Below are 17197 nucleotides of genomic sequence, written 5' to 3' on the forward strand. Positions count from 1 at the left end.
CCATGTGATTATGGATTTTCCACTAAGTTCAGTATTTTTGTGATTTTACTTTTTTTTCTCAATTCACATGTGAAAAGTTTTAAAATCTGAAAATGATCAAACAAGTAACAAGTTTCATGTATAGAAAAAATATTGAATTAGGGACAGAAAACTATAGAATAATACATACTACTTAATACTTAGTTTTGAAGAATACACAAATCTGTGCATTGGGCATAGGTTGTTGCTTTGTTTTCGGACTTTCATCCACTGAATTATTTTGAATTAATATAGTGTCGCAACCAAAATTATTGATTAACTACTCTGTTATTGGCTAAATATAATGAGAACTGCCTATTCAAAATTAAGTGTCAACTCGGTCAATGCAAAATAACTCGGCCATTAATTATTTTTTTCCGAAATAGAAGATTCAGGACGTCTCTCGTCGTTTTTGTCGAGTATGCGAATTTTGCCGCAAGACGCTTGACAAAGGGATAGTGATCCGGCGTCGGCGTCTGATACGATGGCGGTGGCGTTAGCTAGCTTCGTAAAAGCTTTATATTTTAGAAGGGTGGAAGACCTGGATGTCTTATAATTAAGCAGTTGAACACTTACTATATGCGAAGTGAAACGCAATCTAAATGGTTGTTTTTGTAATTAAGGTAACCAGTACATAGTCGGGACTTTCAAATGCCAAGAAAACTGCGTAATGGAAGTGATATGCTTCTTAACAATTTGACTCTTTGCTGCGCTAACTCGCAAAACGATTCTTATTGTGGCTTGCAGATGTAATTTTACGATATAAATGTGTAAAAAAATGGCAATCTATACTTATTTGTCAGATCTTCAACTCTAATATCAGAATTATTGAAATAACCTCTTGATACTTTGGATTCGATAAAGCCTTGGGGAGTACATTTGATTACTAGTACTAGTACCCGGCACACACGGGGGTCACCTTTCTAAGAAGTATGCTATTGAAACAAATAAGTTTCATATATGTTTCAATCTAAAGTTCCAACTGATTTACGTTGATTAATGTTCAACTCACTGAAGTATGATATTAAAAGCAGTGCTTATCTTATCTATAGTGATTTGTTTCATTGCAAAGATCATTGGGACAAAAATGGCGTTTCTACATTGTGTTGTGTTTATTTTGTTTGGTATGTATTTGATTAATATTTTTTCTCTCCTATAAAAGAACAATGTTGGACAAATATAATCTGTTCCATTGTCACCAATGGCAATGGTTAAAGTATAAAGTCGTACGATATATCCAGCTATATCGGTCATCACGTGACTTTTAAACTTAAGCTGTATATTAATAAAGGCCGATTGGTTATCAATAAAAGTGAACGGAGTACATATATTAAACGGTCATAACTTTTGTTGTGTTATATTGTCTATTTTACCTCCCAGGTTTTTACAGTATACACATTTTTACAATGTTTAAAGTTTCAGTTCAAATATATGATTTCGTGCTTTGAAATAAGTTTGAAATTTGAGGTGACATAACTACACAGTCTTCGTTGACTTTTTCGTTAAAACTTATTTATTGTTACTTATATCCGCCCAACCTCTAAAAAATATCGACAACATATTCATATAAATGAAATAGAAAATCATATCAGTTTAGTGTTTTCGAACATTTTGCTTCAAAATTTGAACGAAAAGTTCATATTTTGGCATTCGTTAGCAATATTTTCAAAATGTCGGCCATTCATTTAAGTATAAATCAGAAAGTATAATTTCAAATATTTTTCGGAGTGTGGCTTTTTGAATTTAAGAAATTTCTTTTTTCACATGTTCGTTAATAAATTCATTAGAAACATTCTCTCAAACTAAAAATAAAGATTTCTATGCATAAACCAACTAGTATAGAATTAAACATTGTTTCTCTCTGTTGAAGGGTGGGCCTGCTTTTTGATTTGATAAAATAATTTTCAAACATAGACGATGTTCGACACTTATTTTGCCAATGCAAATAATTCAATATGATTTAAATGTTTATATTGCAATTACATATGACACGCTAATGTTACTTGTATGATAATCAAACATATAGCTAGATTCTGGAGATACTAATTAAGTCATCAACGTGACCAAAGTTAACAAGCATGGCGACATGGTCCAATCACGATGTTTTGACGAGACCTATATATATATATTTGTATTAATTGTACGATTGTTTATGAAATCATATTACAATAATTTTTATATTAACAAAACAAAACCTCGAATGGATGGTAACAAAGATGAAATATCTATATTTTTTTAAAATCATTACACGGGTAGACAGTACATTTTACATAATCCTAATTAAACCAGTCCATTGCAGAGTTATTGAACGAACGTTATTATGACTGGGATAGTTGCATATGGGAAAGGACACGCAAATTGTTTATCAAAGTTACAAAATGGCAAACAACGTTCAAATTTTCAAAAAAAATATAATTAGTATGAAAAAAAAAGTAAAAATCACAAAAATTCTGAACTCCGAGGAAACTTCAAAACGAAAGTTCTCTGATCAAATGGCAAAATCAAATGATAAAACACATCAAACGAATAGACAACAACTGTAATATTCCTACTAAGGATTTTCTTATACTTGGCACAGATCACTTGAGCTGTTTTTGGCACAACTTTTTGGAATTTTGGGTCCTCAATGCTCTTCGAATTTGCATTTGTTTGGCTTTCTAATTTTGTTTTCCTGAGCGTCAGTGATGAGTCTTATGTAGACGAAACGCACGTCTGGTGTATTAAATAATACGCCTGGTACCTTTGATACCTATTTGACATAGGTTGGCGGTTTTGAAGCGGAGAACTAACAATTCTCATAAAAGAAATTCAGCTACTTGAACTGATTTTGGCCGATTTTTCTCCGCTTCATATCCGCCACTCTGTATCAAACCCGCATGTTGTGTTCTACACAGACATATATTTTAATTAAAGTTTCAAACAAAATAAGCCAAATCTAATAAAAAAAACTAATAATTGAAGTTAATTTAATCCTTGTATTTACACATTAATTGATTGAATTGTTAATCTTTAATTCAATAACGCGAATTGCGGGTAATCTTAAAGTGTACAAAACATTTGTTATGTTGATTCCAATAGACGAACAAAAAATTCAATCATTCCTAATAATTTCATTTTATATTTTCAAGGAGCAATAATGAAAAAAATATTGATGACGTCACTGTCACATGGCAAAATTTTTGTATAGAACCTAATACTAAAAATTATTTCAGCCAACCAGATGATGTGTTAAATTCAAAATAAAATTATATATACTCAATTCATGGTATTCCTTGAATAAGTATTTATATTTGTCATAACGTTGTTTTAATTTTGTTTTTTGTAATCATTGAACAGTTTTGATATCTGACGCACAGTTAGAATGTCAAAGAGGCTGGTTTCACTTTGGAAATTCCTGCTACTTTATAAGTAATAGCCATAAGTCATGGGCGAATGCAGCTGTAAGTTGAACCCATTTTTAAGATGCAATGATAGTTTTTGATGTGGTTCGTGTTGCTCATTATCTTGTTTTCTGTTGTACGTGTTTTGGACTTTTTTACATGGCATATACAGTATACATGTAGTATCGACTTATGAGTTATAATCTTTTTTTGTCATTCTTTCTCTCTATTTTATACTCAAAATACATTGAAAAACTAAAATATTGAAGCACTGTAGAAAATGATAAACGATGTCGAACGAATGTAGGGATTTACATGAAAACGCACGAAAGTCGTCAAAACATGAATTCATAAACAAACGATGGTAAGAATTTGTATAATATCTATATCTTTATAAATGAAATGTAAATAATCAATCAAATTCATCCAAAACTGTCTATATCTCAGTGAGACATCCCTCCACAAGAGACCAAATGACACAAACATTAACAACTATAGATCACCGTATGGCATTTGGGCCTCAGCAATAAGCAGAGACCATACCGCACAGTTAGCCATAAAAGCCTGAAATGACAAAGTTTAAACGATTCGAACGATTATTTCTGGTACAAAAAAAAAATGAACGAAAAACGAATATGTAACTCATCAACAAACGACAAACACTAAATTACAGGCTTAGTATGATATTGAATATCGTTTAAAATGTCACCTATTCAATTGTCATTTTTGACGTCAATATGAATTGTGTTTTCAATTAGAAGAACAGCAAACATTTCTCTTTATATAGAAAAAACGACATCATATATTTTTATAACAGAAGAAAGAAGACGTGGCATTCACATGATATAAGCTGAAACTAAAAGCATTTTACACATGTCTATTCAAAGAATCATTATATTTTCAGAGTTTCTGTAGAGCGTATCATTCGGAACTCGCATCAGTAGAGACTGGAGCAGAAAACGACTTCATAACCGATACCATAACACGTATAAAGAATGGATTCACAAAACAGCGAAGACTTGAACGTACATTTTAAACATAATTTTTATTTTTCGTAATATATAAAATTATGTTTTACTACAATGACACACAATGTCTAGACAAATAAACACCATTGGTTTATGTATTTACCGATGGATTTATATTTGACTGTAAGCGAAATAATATCAATAAGTGATGTCACAAAACATTCGGGGCCCTTTATAGCTTGTTGTTTGGTGTGAGCCAAGGCTCCGTGTTGAAGGCCGTACTTTAACCTATAATGGTTTATTTTTTATAAATTCTTATTTGGATGTAGATTTGTCTCATTTTCCCTCACACCACATCTTCCTATTTCTTTGAACTTAAATGAAAATTGGAACTAACCTTCTTGTACAGTTAGCTAAACCTCTCACTTTTATGACAGTCACATCAAATTCCATAATACAAAGGAATTAAATATGATTATTAGACAAACAAATAGGTAAAAATGGCACATATGGATACACCAGTAGACTTTGTGTTTTAATCTTAAACACTATCAATTTTTATTGTAAGCGAAATGATGCAAAATCAAAAACAGACTAATAGTAGAACTATTTCATATGCCAAGAGATAAATGCCAATGTGTATCTTTCACATAATACGTATTTCAGAATGTGGTGATAAACGAGATAACTGTTTCGACTACGGCGACAATCAATGTGTAGGCAAATATGCAGCTTGGGCAAAGATAAATTGTGCTTACAGATGTGGTTATTGTCCAGGTAACCAATAATTATTGCCGATCAGTATAACTAAATAATAGGTTTATATATGCTTGTTTGATATTCATTATTAGATTCAATGACTTAATTCTATTTTCTTCTTAAAGGTATTGAATTGTGAAAAATAAATAAACATTTTTACAGTTTCCAAGAAAATAATCATTATCAAACACAAAGATTTAGTTCATGCAATCATCTACTGTTTTAGCTGTTAGTTTATGTCATGATTTACTTGACCCCCATCTTTTATACATATTTTAAATGTAGCACATTGTATTGTTCTTTTATCTTATACGTCTTTATTATATATAATATCATTTAAGTCTACACCAGCGAGTTAATATTGCATTCTTTCTTTTTATTGAGGTTGTTGTTTGATTTTGATGTCTAAGTATAATAAATTGTACAATATATATCTATAGTAATAAAATAACGTGGTCGAATTTGTTAGCCGAAATTGGGAAAAAATGACAAATCAAAGAATTCAACTTGATTTATAGCTAATAAAGGACAATTATACCATTCCATACCCATTTGTTATCCACAAAATTATTATTGTCAATAATTAACCAGTTCCTGGTCGAATCCGATACCAATACCAATGGTATATACACCTGTTACCTATTACCTTATCTGAACGTTCCTCATCTAAAAGACACACCACCAAACGATGAATATTGGATTTGCAATGACATGTATAAACATGATATAAACGGGTCATAATCAAATAGATGACACTGCTAAATTCAATCACTGTTACATTGTTTCCTATTGTAGTATTTTAATCAGCTCTATAAGATGACAATACGACTACTAAAAATCTGGACTTAAGATCAGGCGTATATGTTCAATTTCCAATTTGTAAGCCGGCATGACGTAAAAACGGCGAATCAAAGAATTCAACTTTATGTTGACTACTGTGGATTCATTATTATTCGTTAGATATCAATTTTCGTGGTTTTCATGGGTACAGGTGAACCACGAATTCAAATGTCCAACGAATTACACATTTTCTATAGGTTGTCTTTGCAGCGATTATTAAAACCACGAAATCTAATACCCAAGAAAATGCAAGTTTTCCTCATTCAACGAAAATTGAAACCCAGGGAAACAAATGAATCTACAGTAATATAGGACAATGCTGTTGATTAAACAATCCTCCATTCCAGGCTCTTTTGTTTTCCAAATAATTAATATTATTGCATAGCAATATAATATTTCCCACAGAAAGTAACCAAAAGTTGGTGTGCAATAAATTCTAACATTGCACTAGTACAATAAATCTTAAAAATTCATGACGTTATCAAAGACAAAATCTTAGTTTAAATCAAGTTTTACTTTCAAATGTTATATTAATATACCAAAAAAGGGTACTTGCATGAATATTGGGTAATATTGTCCCTCGTAGAACATATATTGCACTCGCAAGCTCGTTCAATAGAAAATTCTACTCGGGAAAATATTCCTTAATATTAATGTAATAACCCTATATTACTTATAATTGATAAGATTCAGGTTGACGGGTGCAAACAGGGAGATTTTGAAAGCAGAGACAACTGTCCATCATATAATACCAAGACTTTATCAGGCGATTTGGTGTCACGATATTTCAGTAGCATGAATTTCGAAACCCGGCGATGGAAAAACAAACAAGATGCAAAAAGCAAATTTACAGATCTAACATTGTTGGGCTGATATTTTGAAGAATTGTATAAATATATATATTTAAAGGATGTAAAAATAGTTGACCGTGCATGGATTTTTTGTTTTGTCTTTGATGTCGAACGTTATATTTTGTTTGTGTTGCAGGAAATTTTCCACCTTGTGAGGACAAAATAGATTACTGTAAACTACTTGGTAGTGATGCGTGTTCCGACAATCAATATAGTGGATTTGTTCGTTTGAATTGTAGAAAAACTTGCAATAAATGCACAGGTGTGTTAGAGAATGAAGAATATATTCTTCCCTATTTTTATACCATCTAACAGACAAACTAAAACACATTTGAGTTTTAAAAGAAACTGATTGCATTGGGAGGACATGTTAAATAATTGTTGTTCATGTAATACATACATTCAGTCATCTGCTAGTTTCAAATATATATTAAATTTATTTATTTGTGAAAGCGGGTATAATCAAAGTACCCAAAAGTTTTGAGTTTGATATACATATATACGATATAAAAAAATTGCACTTATGTACTTTTGAGATAACTCTTACTTAATTATGTATGCCTACCATATGCTTTTTGATAAACAATCTTATTATACTGAATTAGAATATTTTTCAGTTCCAGCCTTAAGTTTTGTTAAGAACAACAGCACACTAGTACCGTCAACAGGTATGTAATTTTGCAATCCATAATTATAACAGTATTCAGTTGTTGTAAATTTATAAAAAAAAAATGTAAAGGTTAACGTAATAGTAACAGAGAAAATGATAGGTGAAAGTCTTAAGAAGATTATTTCAATCCTTGAAAATTAAATTTACGATTAACATATTCAGCGTTTTTGCCATGCCTTATAATAACTACAAACAAACAATGTTTATTCATGAACAATTATGTACTAACATAAAGATATAATATGACGAAACAAAGACAACAATAAAAATATGATCCAAATTAATAGTTGTTTGGTTGTTTGTTTGTTTGGTTGTTCCGATTGAAATTTCTCTCGGTTGTGCTTGAAATGTTTTTGTTGTTATTTTTTGTTTAATCGTTCTCGATTTTGTCGGCAATTGTTTACTCTGTTTTACTTTCATTTTTGTTTGTTTGAAAGCCTCTTTGTATTTTGTCTTGATTTGTAGCTGATGGATTAAAACGATTGAATATAGATTATTAATTACAGTCTCTTTCTAAATATGCAAAATTGTAAACAATTATATTCAAATTATAAAAAACTTCATGTAAAAACAAATGGTTTTACCTTATACTTGGTAATATCTATCATGTCTATATTCATATTGTCACCTATGAAATGACCTGGAGACTATGCTGAAGTGGGGATGAAAAAAACATCCCAACAAAATGAATTTAATATGGCGAATTTTATTTATATGCTACCATAACAAGAAATGGTGAGTGAAAGATTTTCAAGAAAGAAAGAAAAATCCTAAAAATATGTTTTAACTTATTGACTGTAATGTTCGTTTTTTAACTCACTCTTCAACTTTCAAATGTTTCACTGATGAATGATTTGTTACAAAATCGGCTCTAGAATTAAATCTGACCTGTATGCTTTATTGTGAAAATGTACTTGGCAATATTTTTTGAAATTTTAGTTTTCAATGCTCTTCAACGTCGTACTTTATTTGACATTTTTCACTTTTTTTAATCGAGCGTCACTGATGAGTCTTTTGTAGACAACACGCGCGTTTGGCATAAATACAAAACTTGATCCTGGTATATATGATGAGTTTATCTATCCTTCCAGAATTGAGCCCAACAAAGACAAATGCACAAAATACAGCAGAACAGACTAATGTTACAGGTATTGTATGTAACAAATTAGTTAAAAGTGTCAGTGCATACATTTAACAAAGCGCCGAAGATATCTATAATACTTTTTCTAAAATCAAAAAGGAAATAAAAGGGTTAAAATCTGCTCAGTTAATGTAGGTTGTATATATCAACAGACCATTTCTGTAATGCATTTACTTTTAATAAAATGGAATGCAAATAACTAAATAGCGTTGATAATTTATCAAACCATGCGATATTTTATGAGAAGAATATATAAAATTTGATAAATCGTCAATCAAAACAACAGTTTCTTAGTATTGTTCGTAATACGAACAAGGTATATATTCAGCCATATTTCAGGATGTGTGGATACAAAGGACAACTGCTGGAACTATGATGACAGCAAATGTTTAGGAATCTATTCACCATGGGCAAAACTAAACTGCCCTTATAGATGTGGCTTTTGTCCTGGTAAGTACATATTTACAATCTGCATCATGAAGTCCGACCAACTCATAACATTATATTTCTGTCGTTATATATGAAATACCATTAAAAAAATTCACAAATGTTGTTATTGTCTAGCACTTGTTGAAGGAATGCACTGCTAAACTAGACAATGCAGCAAACACACACACTTGTCTTTCTTTATAATGTTCACTTATTCAATTATGTAGACTGTTTTTCAGAACTTTATATCAATTTATAAATTATATATCAGTATGTATCATACATATGATATATGACGATGAGACACCTATTTACCTTTGACACATAATGCTGACTTTACAAAGTTTATTATAATATCTAATCAGATCTTATTTTCAGTTTGTTTGTTTTTTCAAATGAAAAACAATTTGCCCTAAATTTTGTCATGAGTGCTTCCTTGCTTGTCAATTAACTGTCTTCATTTTTTTTTTATTAAACTTGTTATTTTTCTATTAACTTATAACATTATATTATCTTTGTCCCCTTATGTGTTTTAACTAAAAAGACTGTTTGCACTGTAGTTAACAGAGATACTGATTTCAACATATCTAGTATTTTAAATACACCAGTGGTTTAAATCATTAAAGCTCTATATTTAGATAGTTGAAACAACCTATGGTTTCCTTTAAAATATAGACGGTAGAAATTTCATTTTTAATCAATAATGTTTTATCAACTAGAGATATTTGCATTATATTTACATATGCCAGAACATATTTGTAACCAAATTGTTAAAGCGCCATTAAGGACTTGAAGGAATGGTGTTAGGTCATTTAAGATGCTCTGTCATCCTTATTTTCAAAATAATCTTCAAGGCAGTCATTTGAAATTTTTTGAACGAATTTCTGAATATCGAATAATTATTTTGTTGTTTAATTATTTCGTTCCTATTATGAGACTTGTTCTTATGTTTTGGCAATTTCCTAACCTGTTGATTATATTTATCTAATCAACGTATGGTTCGTTTGATCTCAGCTTTTCATTGGTGGAATTTCGATTATGATGTCAAATTGTCTTGCTTTTTACTGAATTTACTATTGTGACGTCATGAAAAAAGACGACCATGCCTGATGACGTCACATATATAAAGAACACATATTTTAGAAGAAAGAAAAGGTTTGCCTGCATACTGTATAAAAATGATTGGAGAAACTGACTCCATGACCACAAATCGTGTAATACGATATTTATCCACTCTTGACAAGCATTGCATTTTAAATTTGAAAATTTAGGTGGATAAATATCGTATCACATTCGTTACACTCGATAAGGTGTAAGAAAACATATGTTTATAGACCAAGATATGAAAATGACTTATAATATAAGTGTCTCGAGACAACTATAATATACAAGATGTAAGCACTCTTGACAGAGTGGGTTACTGATGGACGAGGCATCATAGTTATAACTGAACCGAGACATAATGACAGCCAGTGGATTTTACAACTATTCAAATTGATAAATTACAAATTACCTGAATTTCAACATCACAACAGTCTGATTTTTATTATTTTGTAATTCATAGAAAATGTTTTGTTCCTTGCAAATCTTCGTTTCTCTCCAGATAAACCCCCGTGTGTAGACCAAATACCTAATTGTGGTGAATATGAAGCTAATGCTTGTAGCGACACGTTATATGCTGCTTGGATCAGGATAAACTGTAGAAAATTCTGTAATAAATGTGATGGTATGTATTACATATATCAAGAGATGAAAAATACATCTGGTTTACATGAAAGTATATGTAAAATTAGGAGAAACGAAGAAAACATCTGATAAATGTGAGGTTACGTTTATAATGGAAAGAGGCGAGGAATACATGCATCATGTTAATATGAGGTAATATTGAAAATGTAAATGGGGAATGTGTCAAAGAGGCAACAACCATACAAGAGTTGATAACAGCCGAAGGCCAGCAATGGGTTTTCAATGCGTCGAGAAAATACCGCACTCGGCGGCGTGCTTCATAGTATGTATAACATCTAAAAAGATTGCAACAAACGACAAGACGATAGAGAAGTCCCTTATGGTTGCAGTCTTGTAATTGACTGCTCCATGGGCTTACATGCAAAACATGTACCAGCTCAAGCGAGAAAATCAATCTCGTTGAGATAATCAACGATAATCTATAAGTACACTTCCAACATCCAAGAGGTTTGTTTTAAAGACGTCCTTAACCGTCAAGGAAAGAAATATGACCAATTGCAATACAAAAAGCATATAGGTGGCGAAAGATTGTACGATCGTGAATGGACATATGAATGACAAAAATTAGTGGATGTTATTGAAGTTATCACATAAAACATTTATAATGATTCTATTTGTTTCGAATACTCATATTTAATAAATGCATGCCGCTCAATTAACATGACTATGATTATACCACATTTAATACATTTAATTCTACACACTGGGGTTGTTCTACCTGTTTAACTCATTGATAATTCATATTTTTGGGACCTTTGTAATAATGATTTTTATTTTAAGTTTTCTTCATTTCATATATGAATAACAGATAGGTCATTTAAACTTGAAATTGTGTTTTCTTAGTTAAAACAACATTTACTATATTCGTTAATTTTAATAAACGGGGTATACGGAAAGTTGGCCTTGTTGAATCGTCTAATAATATAATCCCTTTTTATTTAGTGCCTTACCATGCTAATATAACAGAGTCACATTTAACAACAACGACACGAACTGTTACACAGAACACAGGAACGTCGCTTCCCATATTATCTCATGGTGATGGTAGGCATATAGTCTTATTCAAACTTTTATTGATATAAGTCACATAAGCAACACGACGGGTGCCGCATGGGGAGCATGATCTGCTTACCCTTCCGGAGCACCTGAGATCACCCCTAGTGGGGTTCGTGTTGTTTATTCTTTACTTTTCTATGTTGTGTCATGTGTAGTATTGTTTTTCTGTTTGTCTTTTTCATTTTTAGCCATGGTGTTGTCAGTTTGTTTTAGATTTATAAGTTTGACTGTCCCTTTGGTATCTTTCGTCCCTCTTTCATAAATGATATGTACAATTTTACATTAGAGTGTATACATTTGAATGCTGGAGCTATGACTTGCTTGAAGAAAGAAGATGGCAATTTGAACAAACAATGTTGTGAAGATGGATTGAACACCACTTTTAAAAGTTCTCAGCACCCTACTATACAAGATTTGGCTAATAGTATTGACAAAGGGAAAAATAATTTGTCATAGAGATCACAACTCTGTTTGACCTCAATATTGTTTTCATGTAATTGGGAATCAAAACTTTTGTTTGCGGAAAAAAAACATACCCCACCCCACTTTGTTTTAAGTTTAGGTCGTTCCCTAACGAAAGTATTCACTTTGTCGTTACCTTTTATGATATATCAACCTTCCTTGTGTGTAACATTATACACGTATTTATTACCAATCAAAACGATCTCCGAACAGTTCAGTAAATCTACCTATTATCATAAACATCCCGTTTATCCCCGACACAAATGGCTGCTGACTTTGACACGTTCGGAGCATAATCAGAGCAATATTTGAGATAGCAACAATTTCAAATACCATTCTAGAACTTAGGTGTGTACATGAATATGCTAGTTTATTCTATCAATTATTAAAAAAAGTTTCAGATTTTGAAGAAAAAAAACGAAAGATAGAAAAGCTAAATGCACAACATCTTTTTTAAATTGATGTTTCAAAAGATACGAGACTAGGTAAACTTGAAATTGAAAACTACTAAATATAGTGATCATGCTTTTATCAGTTGGCAGTCGTGCGTTATTTTATTTTTGCGTATAAATCTACATGTATGAAATATTCAAACAGCCATAAAGTAAAAGATGAGTAATATCACAGAGATAATATTGACGTAAAATATCCGGTAAAAAGTATTGAATTTTCCTTGAAATGATAAATTCTGCGCAGTCTGAACTCCTTGGTTCACGGTGTGTCCGATTGGTACGATTCATTAGTATCGGGGTTAAAGGGGTGCGAAATATAAATATGAATATACCGGCAGACATGAGCAATTGTAGAATGACAGATTTTTGTTAGATATCTTTGAAGTCATACATTTAACAAATATGTAAATTCTTGTTTTATTTGAATTAAAATAGAAGGTTCAGTCAAACGACAACGACTAACTAATTGGTTTCTTTGTATCTCTTTTCAGTGTTTACATTAAATTTTGTACTTAATTTATATTTTTCATGAATAAATACAAAGTTGATTAGCCCTGCCTATCAAATCCAAGTAAAGAGTTTTAAAATTGAACTCGCATGCCGTATTCATATTAGTTGAATTATTTACTGGCAAGCCAATAATACATCAACCTGTTTTTTAAGCTAACATTTACAAAATTGTAAGTAAAATGACTCTTAGGAGAGAAATATCATTTGCTGATTCCGCTTTTGTTAATTTCCAATCCCTACAAATATCCTGTTTGATTTTATGGTACCGGCATATTAAAGTCAGTCAGTTGAAAACAAAACTACTACAACACAGATGATTTAAGCTTTCCAATTATGAACTTTCCATTTTATGTAGAATTGCCGATATCGCCTGAAATCGTTGTATATTTCTCCAAATTGACATGATATTCCATGGATTGTATTTACTATCATGATTTTTTTTTAAAGAAAATTGCTTATTATATTAAGCAAGCTTTTAAATAAAGAGTTTCAAGTGATGTAATCATACATTCGTAAATTTTAAGAAAGCCATCATGGTTGTGTTAACTGGGTAAAAAATACTTCATATTAAGATGACATGTAAGAAAGTTGCGTCATAAAAATTGAAAGTAAATAATATGAAAACCAAAATGATATTTTTGTCATATAAATGTATAACTCGTGTATGAACTTTCTTCACCGAGCAGAGATCCATTTTAGTTTATTATAAAAAAAAATGAACGAAAATTTTAGTTCATCCTTGTCTTTTATTTCCTACGCTATATATTATTGTTGCATTCAACATATGGTTTTTTTAACTGACCATGAAAATTAACATAATATTACCCTTTTATTGAAGGTTTCTGGATAGGCGGAACAGATGAAGTAATTGAGGGTGTATGGGTTTGGGCAGCTGGTGGAAAACCCTTAACATACAGTAATTTTTACAAATCTGCCCAAAACATAGACAAAACTGCAAACCCTAATGATGAAAACTGTCTTGAGATTGTCCAGTGGACAGGAAACCTTGGAAAATGGAACGATAACAACTGTTCAGAAGAATCACACTTTATTTGTGAAATGAAGTATGTATAGCAAACTTTAAAAAAAAAACATTGTTGTAAATCAAGGTTCAACCCACCACTTTTATTCCCCTTTAAAAGTGTCCTGTACCAAGTCAGGAAGATGGCCATTGTTATATTATTGTTCGTTTCTGTGTGTGTTGCATTTTAACGTTGAGTCGTTTGTGTTTTCTCTTATTTTTGAGATATTGCAATAAGACGGGGCACGGTACTTGTCTATCCCAAATTCATGTATTTGGTTTTGATGTTATATTTGTTATTCTCGTGGTGTTTTGTCTGATGCTTGGTCCGTTTCTGTGTGTGTTGCGTTTCGGTGTTGTGTCGTTGTTCTCCTCTTACATTTAATGAGTTTCGCTCAGTTTTACTTTGTTACACCGATTTAGTTTTTTGTCCATTGATTTATGAGTTTTGAACAGCGGTATACTACTGTTGCCTTTATTAAACAAATATTTAGAATTTCAAAATTGCCTATTGTTCACATTTCACAAAATATAATTTTAAGATGATATAATACCTGCTGAATGTCTGATTGAATAACTAAAAATTGATCATCATAGATTGGTTGACCACATTAAACCGTTATGAAATTTAACACGACTGCTTATCGTGGTATTTATTTAAATCATAAAAGTTCATTCAAAATACAATATAATTTAATTTCTTCTTTCGTCCTTGACAGATTACAACTAAATCACTTTCTGACTTCTGATTGGTTATTAATCCATGACCCTTTCTTCAAGCATATGTTTGCCAAAGGCAGATATAAATAATTTAGACTTAATGAACGTAGTTGTAGTGAAATCACTGACCCATTTCTAGGCAGAAACGTTTGTCACTATTGTTACCCGACAAAACCATTACTGTATTCTTTTTATGTATTTTTACGGCGCCTGTTTTGTACTCCCTTTGACAACCGCTTGACAAATTCAGGTTCTAGTAGGTCATCTAATAATAACTTTATACTTACTAGGCTTACCTTGTATTCCATTCGATGACAAATTGATGGTGAAGTTAGAATATCTTCATTATCAGATAGAAATAAGAGTATATGGTGTCCTCGATACTGAGACAAGTCGTCATCAGAGACCAAATGATGTTGAATTTAACCTGCAAGCCACCGAACGGAATATTCCTCCAAAGATTGAAATAAAAAAAAACATCCACTGAGTTTTGACAGTTTGGACAAAGTCTCTACAAAACGGGATAAAAATGAAACGATTAAGCAACAATAAGGCGATTCAGATACATATCACACGTGAAAGGGAAGTCACTTTTAAAATGAATGAAGTTCTTACGTTTAATAGATTTTTGATCAGTTTTCTGATTTATGGTTAACTATGCCACACATGTCACATGTGACGGCTCGTGTTGCTAAGTCATTAGTTTTCAATGTTGTGTCATGTGTACTACTATTTGTATGTTTGTCTTTTTCATATTTAGTCATGCCGTTGTCAGGTTTTTTTTCGATTCATGACTTTGACTGTCCCTTTGGTATCTTTCGCCCCTCTTTTGTGAAGTAGTAACTTTAAATATAATGAAGAATTTGTCAATAACGGTTTCCTGTGTGCATAAACTTTTAATTGGTCATTTACACCTTTGCCTCGTGTATGCTAAATAAAGCTTTGCTAGATGAAATCTTTCAAACTTCAAACATAAAGTTAAGAATATTAAGATTGATTGATAGTTGATCGCTAACACCACATCAGCATAAAAAAGCTACAGCGCGGAAGTGGAAATTAAAGATACAGTAAAATTTCGAAACAACGGTTTAGGCATTTATGATTCAAGAGTTATTTTCCCCTTAGTTTTCTAATTTCGTGAGTTTCCAGATAATAATACATATAAACTGCGATAAGTTGTTGAACACCTTTACAATATTTCATGAAATTACAAGCAAAGGTTTATTTAAATAGTTCTGCCCCTTAGCATTCAAAAATGTATCACATTTTTTACGTTCCTTTGAAACTTTAACAGTCAACGTGCAGAACATTTAATCATGTTAATCTCCATTATTCCTCGGTTTGTAATGCAATATGACGTAAAATTTTCTTGCTTTCATCTGAGTTTAATATCATGCTTTCATGAGAAAGGTAAATCGGTCTGTTGACGTCAGGAGTAATAAGAAAATCCAATTGCATGCAGCGGTTAGATATAAGTAATACGTCATGAACATAGCAACCTTCCATACGTAGAAAAAACAAAGAGCACATATAATGAAGCAGAACTGTGGAGGGTATTAGATTAAAATCCATGATATACAGTATAATGCCTCTTTTGTATTATTCAATTAAAATCTGTAAACAAACATTGGAACGATATTAAGATCTATCCAAAACCCACCTTTGAATCAACAAGCAAAAAATTATGTAACGAACGCTAAATGATATACATTAAAAAACAAAGCAGAATATAATATTTTGAATGTTCTTTTACAGATATCCAGCGTCAGTAGCAGGTATATTTGGATAACCTTCAGCCGATAGAATCGCAATAAAATATTTCCCATATTATTGTTTGAAAATGATTCGACGGAAAAGTTAGAGTTTTTGTTTAACTTTTAGTTGAACAAATCACAAGCATATCTTGACGAGAACATGTTGTAATGGTATAAGTATGGACCTTGGTTTATATAAGATCAGAATGCTATTTGTTATGTGCTTTTACCAATAGTAACATTACCTTTAAAAAAAGACAACAGTAGTATGCCGTTGTTTAAAAGTGATCCATCGATTGAGAAAAAAAAAAACAAATCCGGATAATAAACAAAAACCGATGGAACCACATCAGCTATATGAGGAAAACAACGAAACAACAGAAACCCTGAAGTGCAACAGAAACATACGCGATGCAACAA

At 31.3% G+C, this 17197-nt stretch overlaps 1 protein-coding gene across 1 annotated transcript; it reads left to right on the plus strand.

Moving 5' to 3' along the window:
* The first annotated feature begins 1089 nt into the window (after positions 1 to 1089).
* On the plus strand, positions 1090 to 16842 carry LOC134687824 (putative tyrosinase-like protein tyr-3). Its single transcript, XM_063548282.1, has 12 exons — positions 1090 to 1142; positions 3355 to 3458; positions 4303 to 4423; positions 5033 to 5143; positions 6953 to 7078; positions 7434 to 7484; positions 8578 to 8634; positions 8967 to 9077; positions 10660 to 10782; positions 11745 to 11846; positions 14121 to 14346; positions 16779 to 16842. Exons 1-12 carry the CDS (start codon positions 1106 to 1108, stop codon positions 16810 to 16812), a joined length of 1203 nt encoding a protein of 400 aa, XP_063404352.1. The 5' UTR covers positions 1090 to 1105; the 3' UTR covers positions 16813 to 16842.
* Positions 16843 to 17197: the final 355 nt, after the last annotated feature.

This window comes from Mytilus trossulus, chromosome 10, assembly GCF_036588685.1.
Source record: "Mytilus trossulus isolate FHL-02 chromosome 10, PNRI_Mtr1.1.1.hap1, whole genome shotgun sequence".
Taxonomy (NCBI): domain Eukaryota; kingdom Metazoa; phylum Mollusca; class Bivalvia; order Mytilida; family Mytilidae; genus Mytilus; species Mytilus trossulus.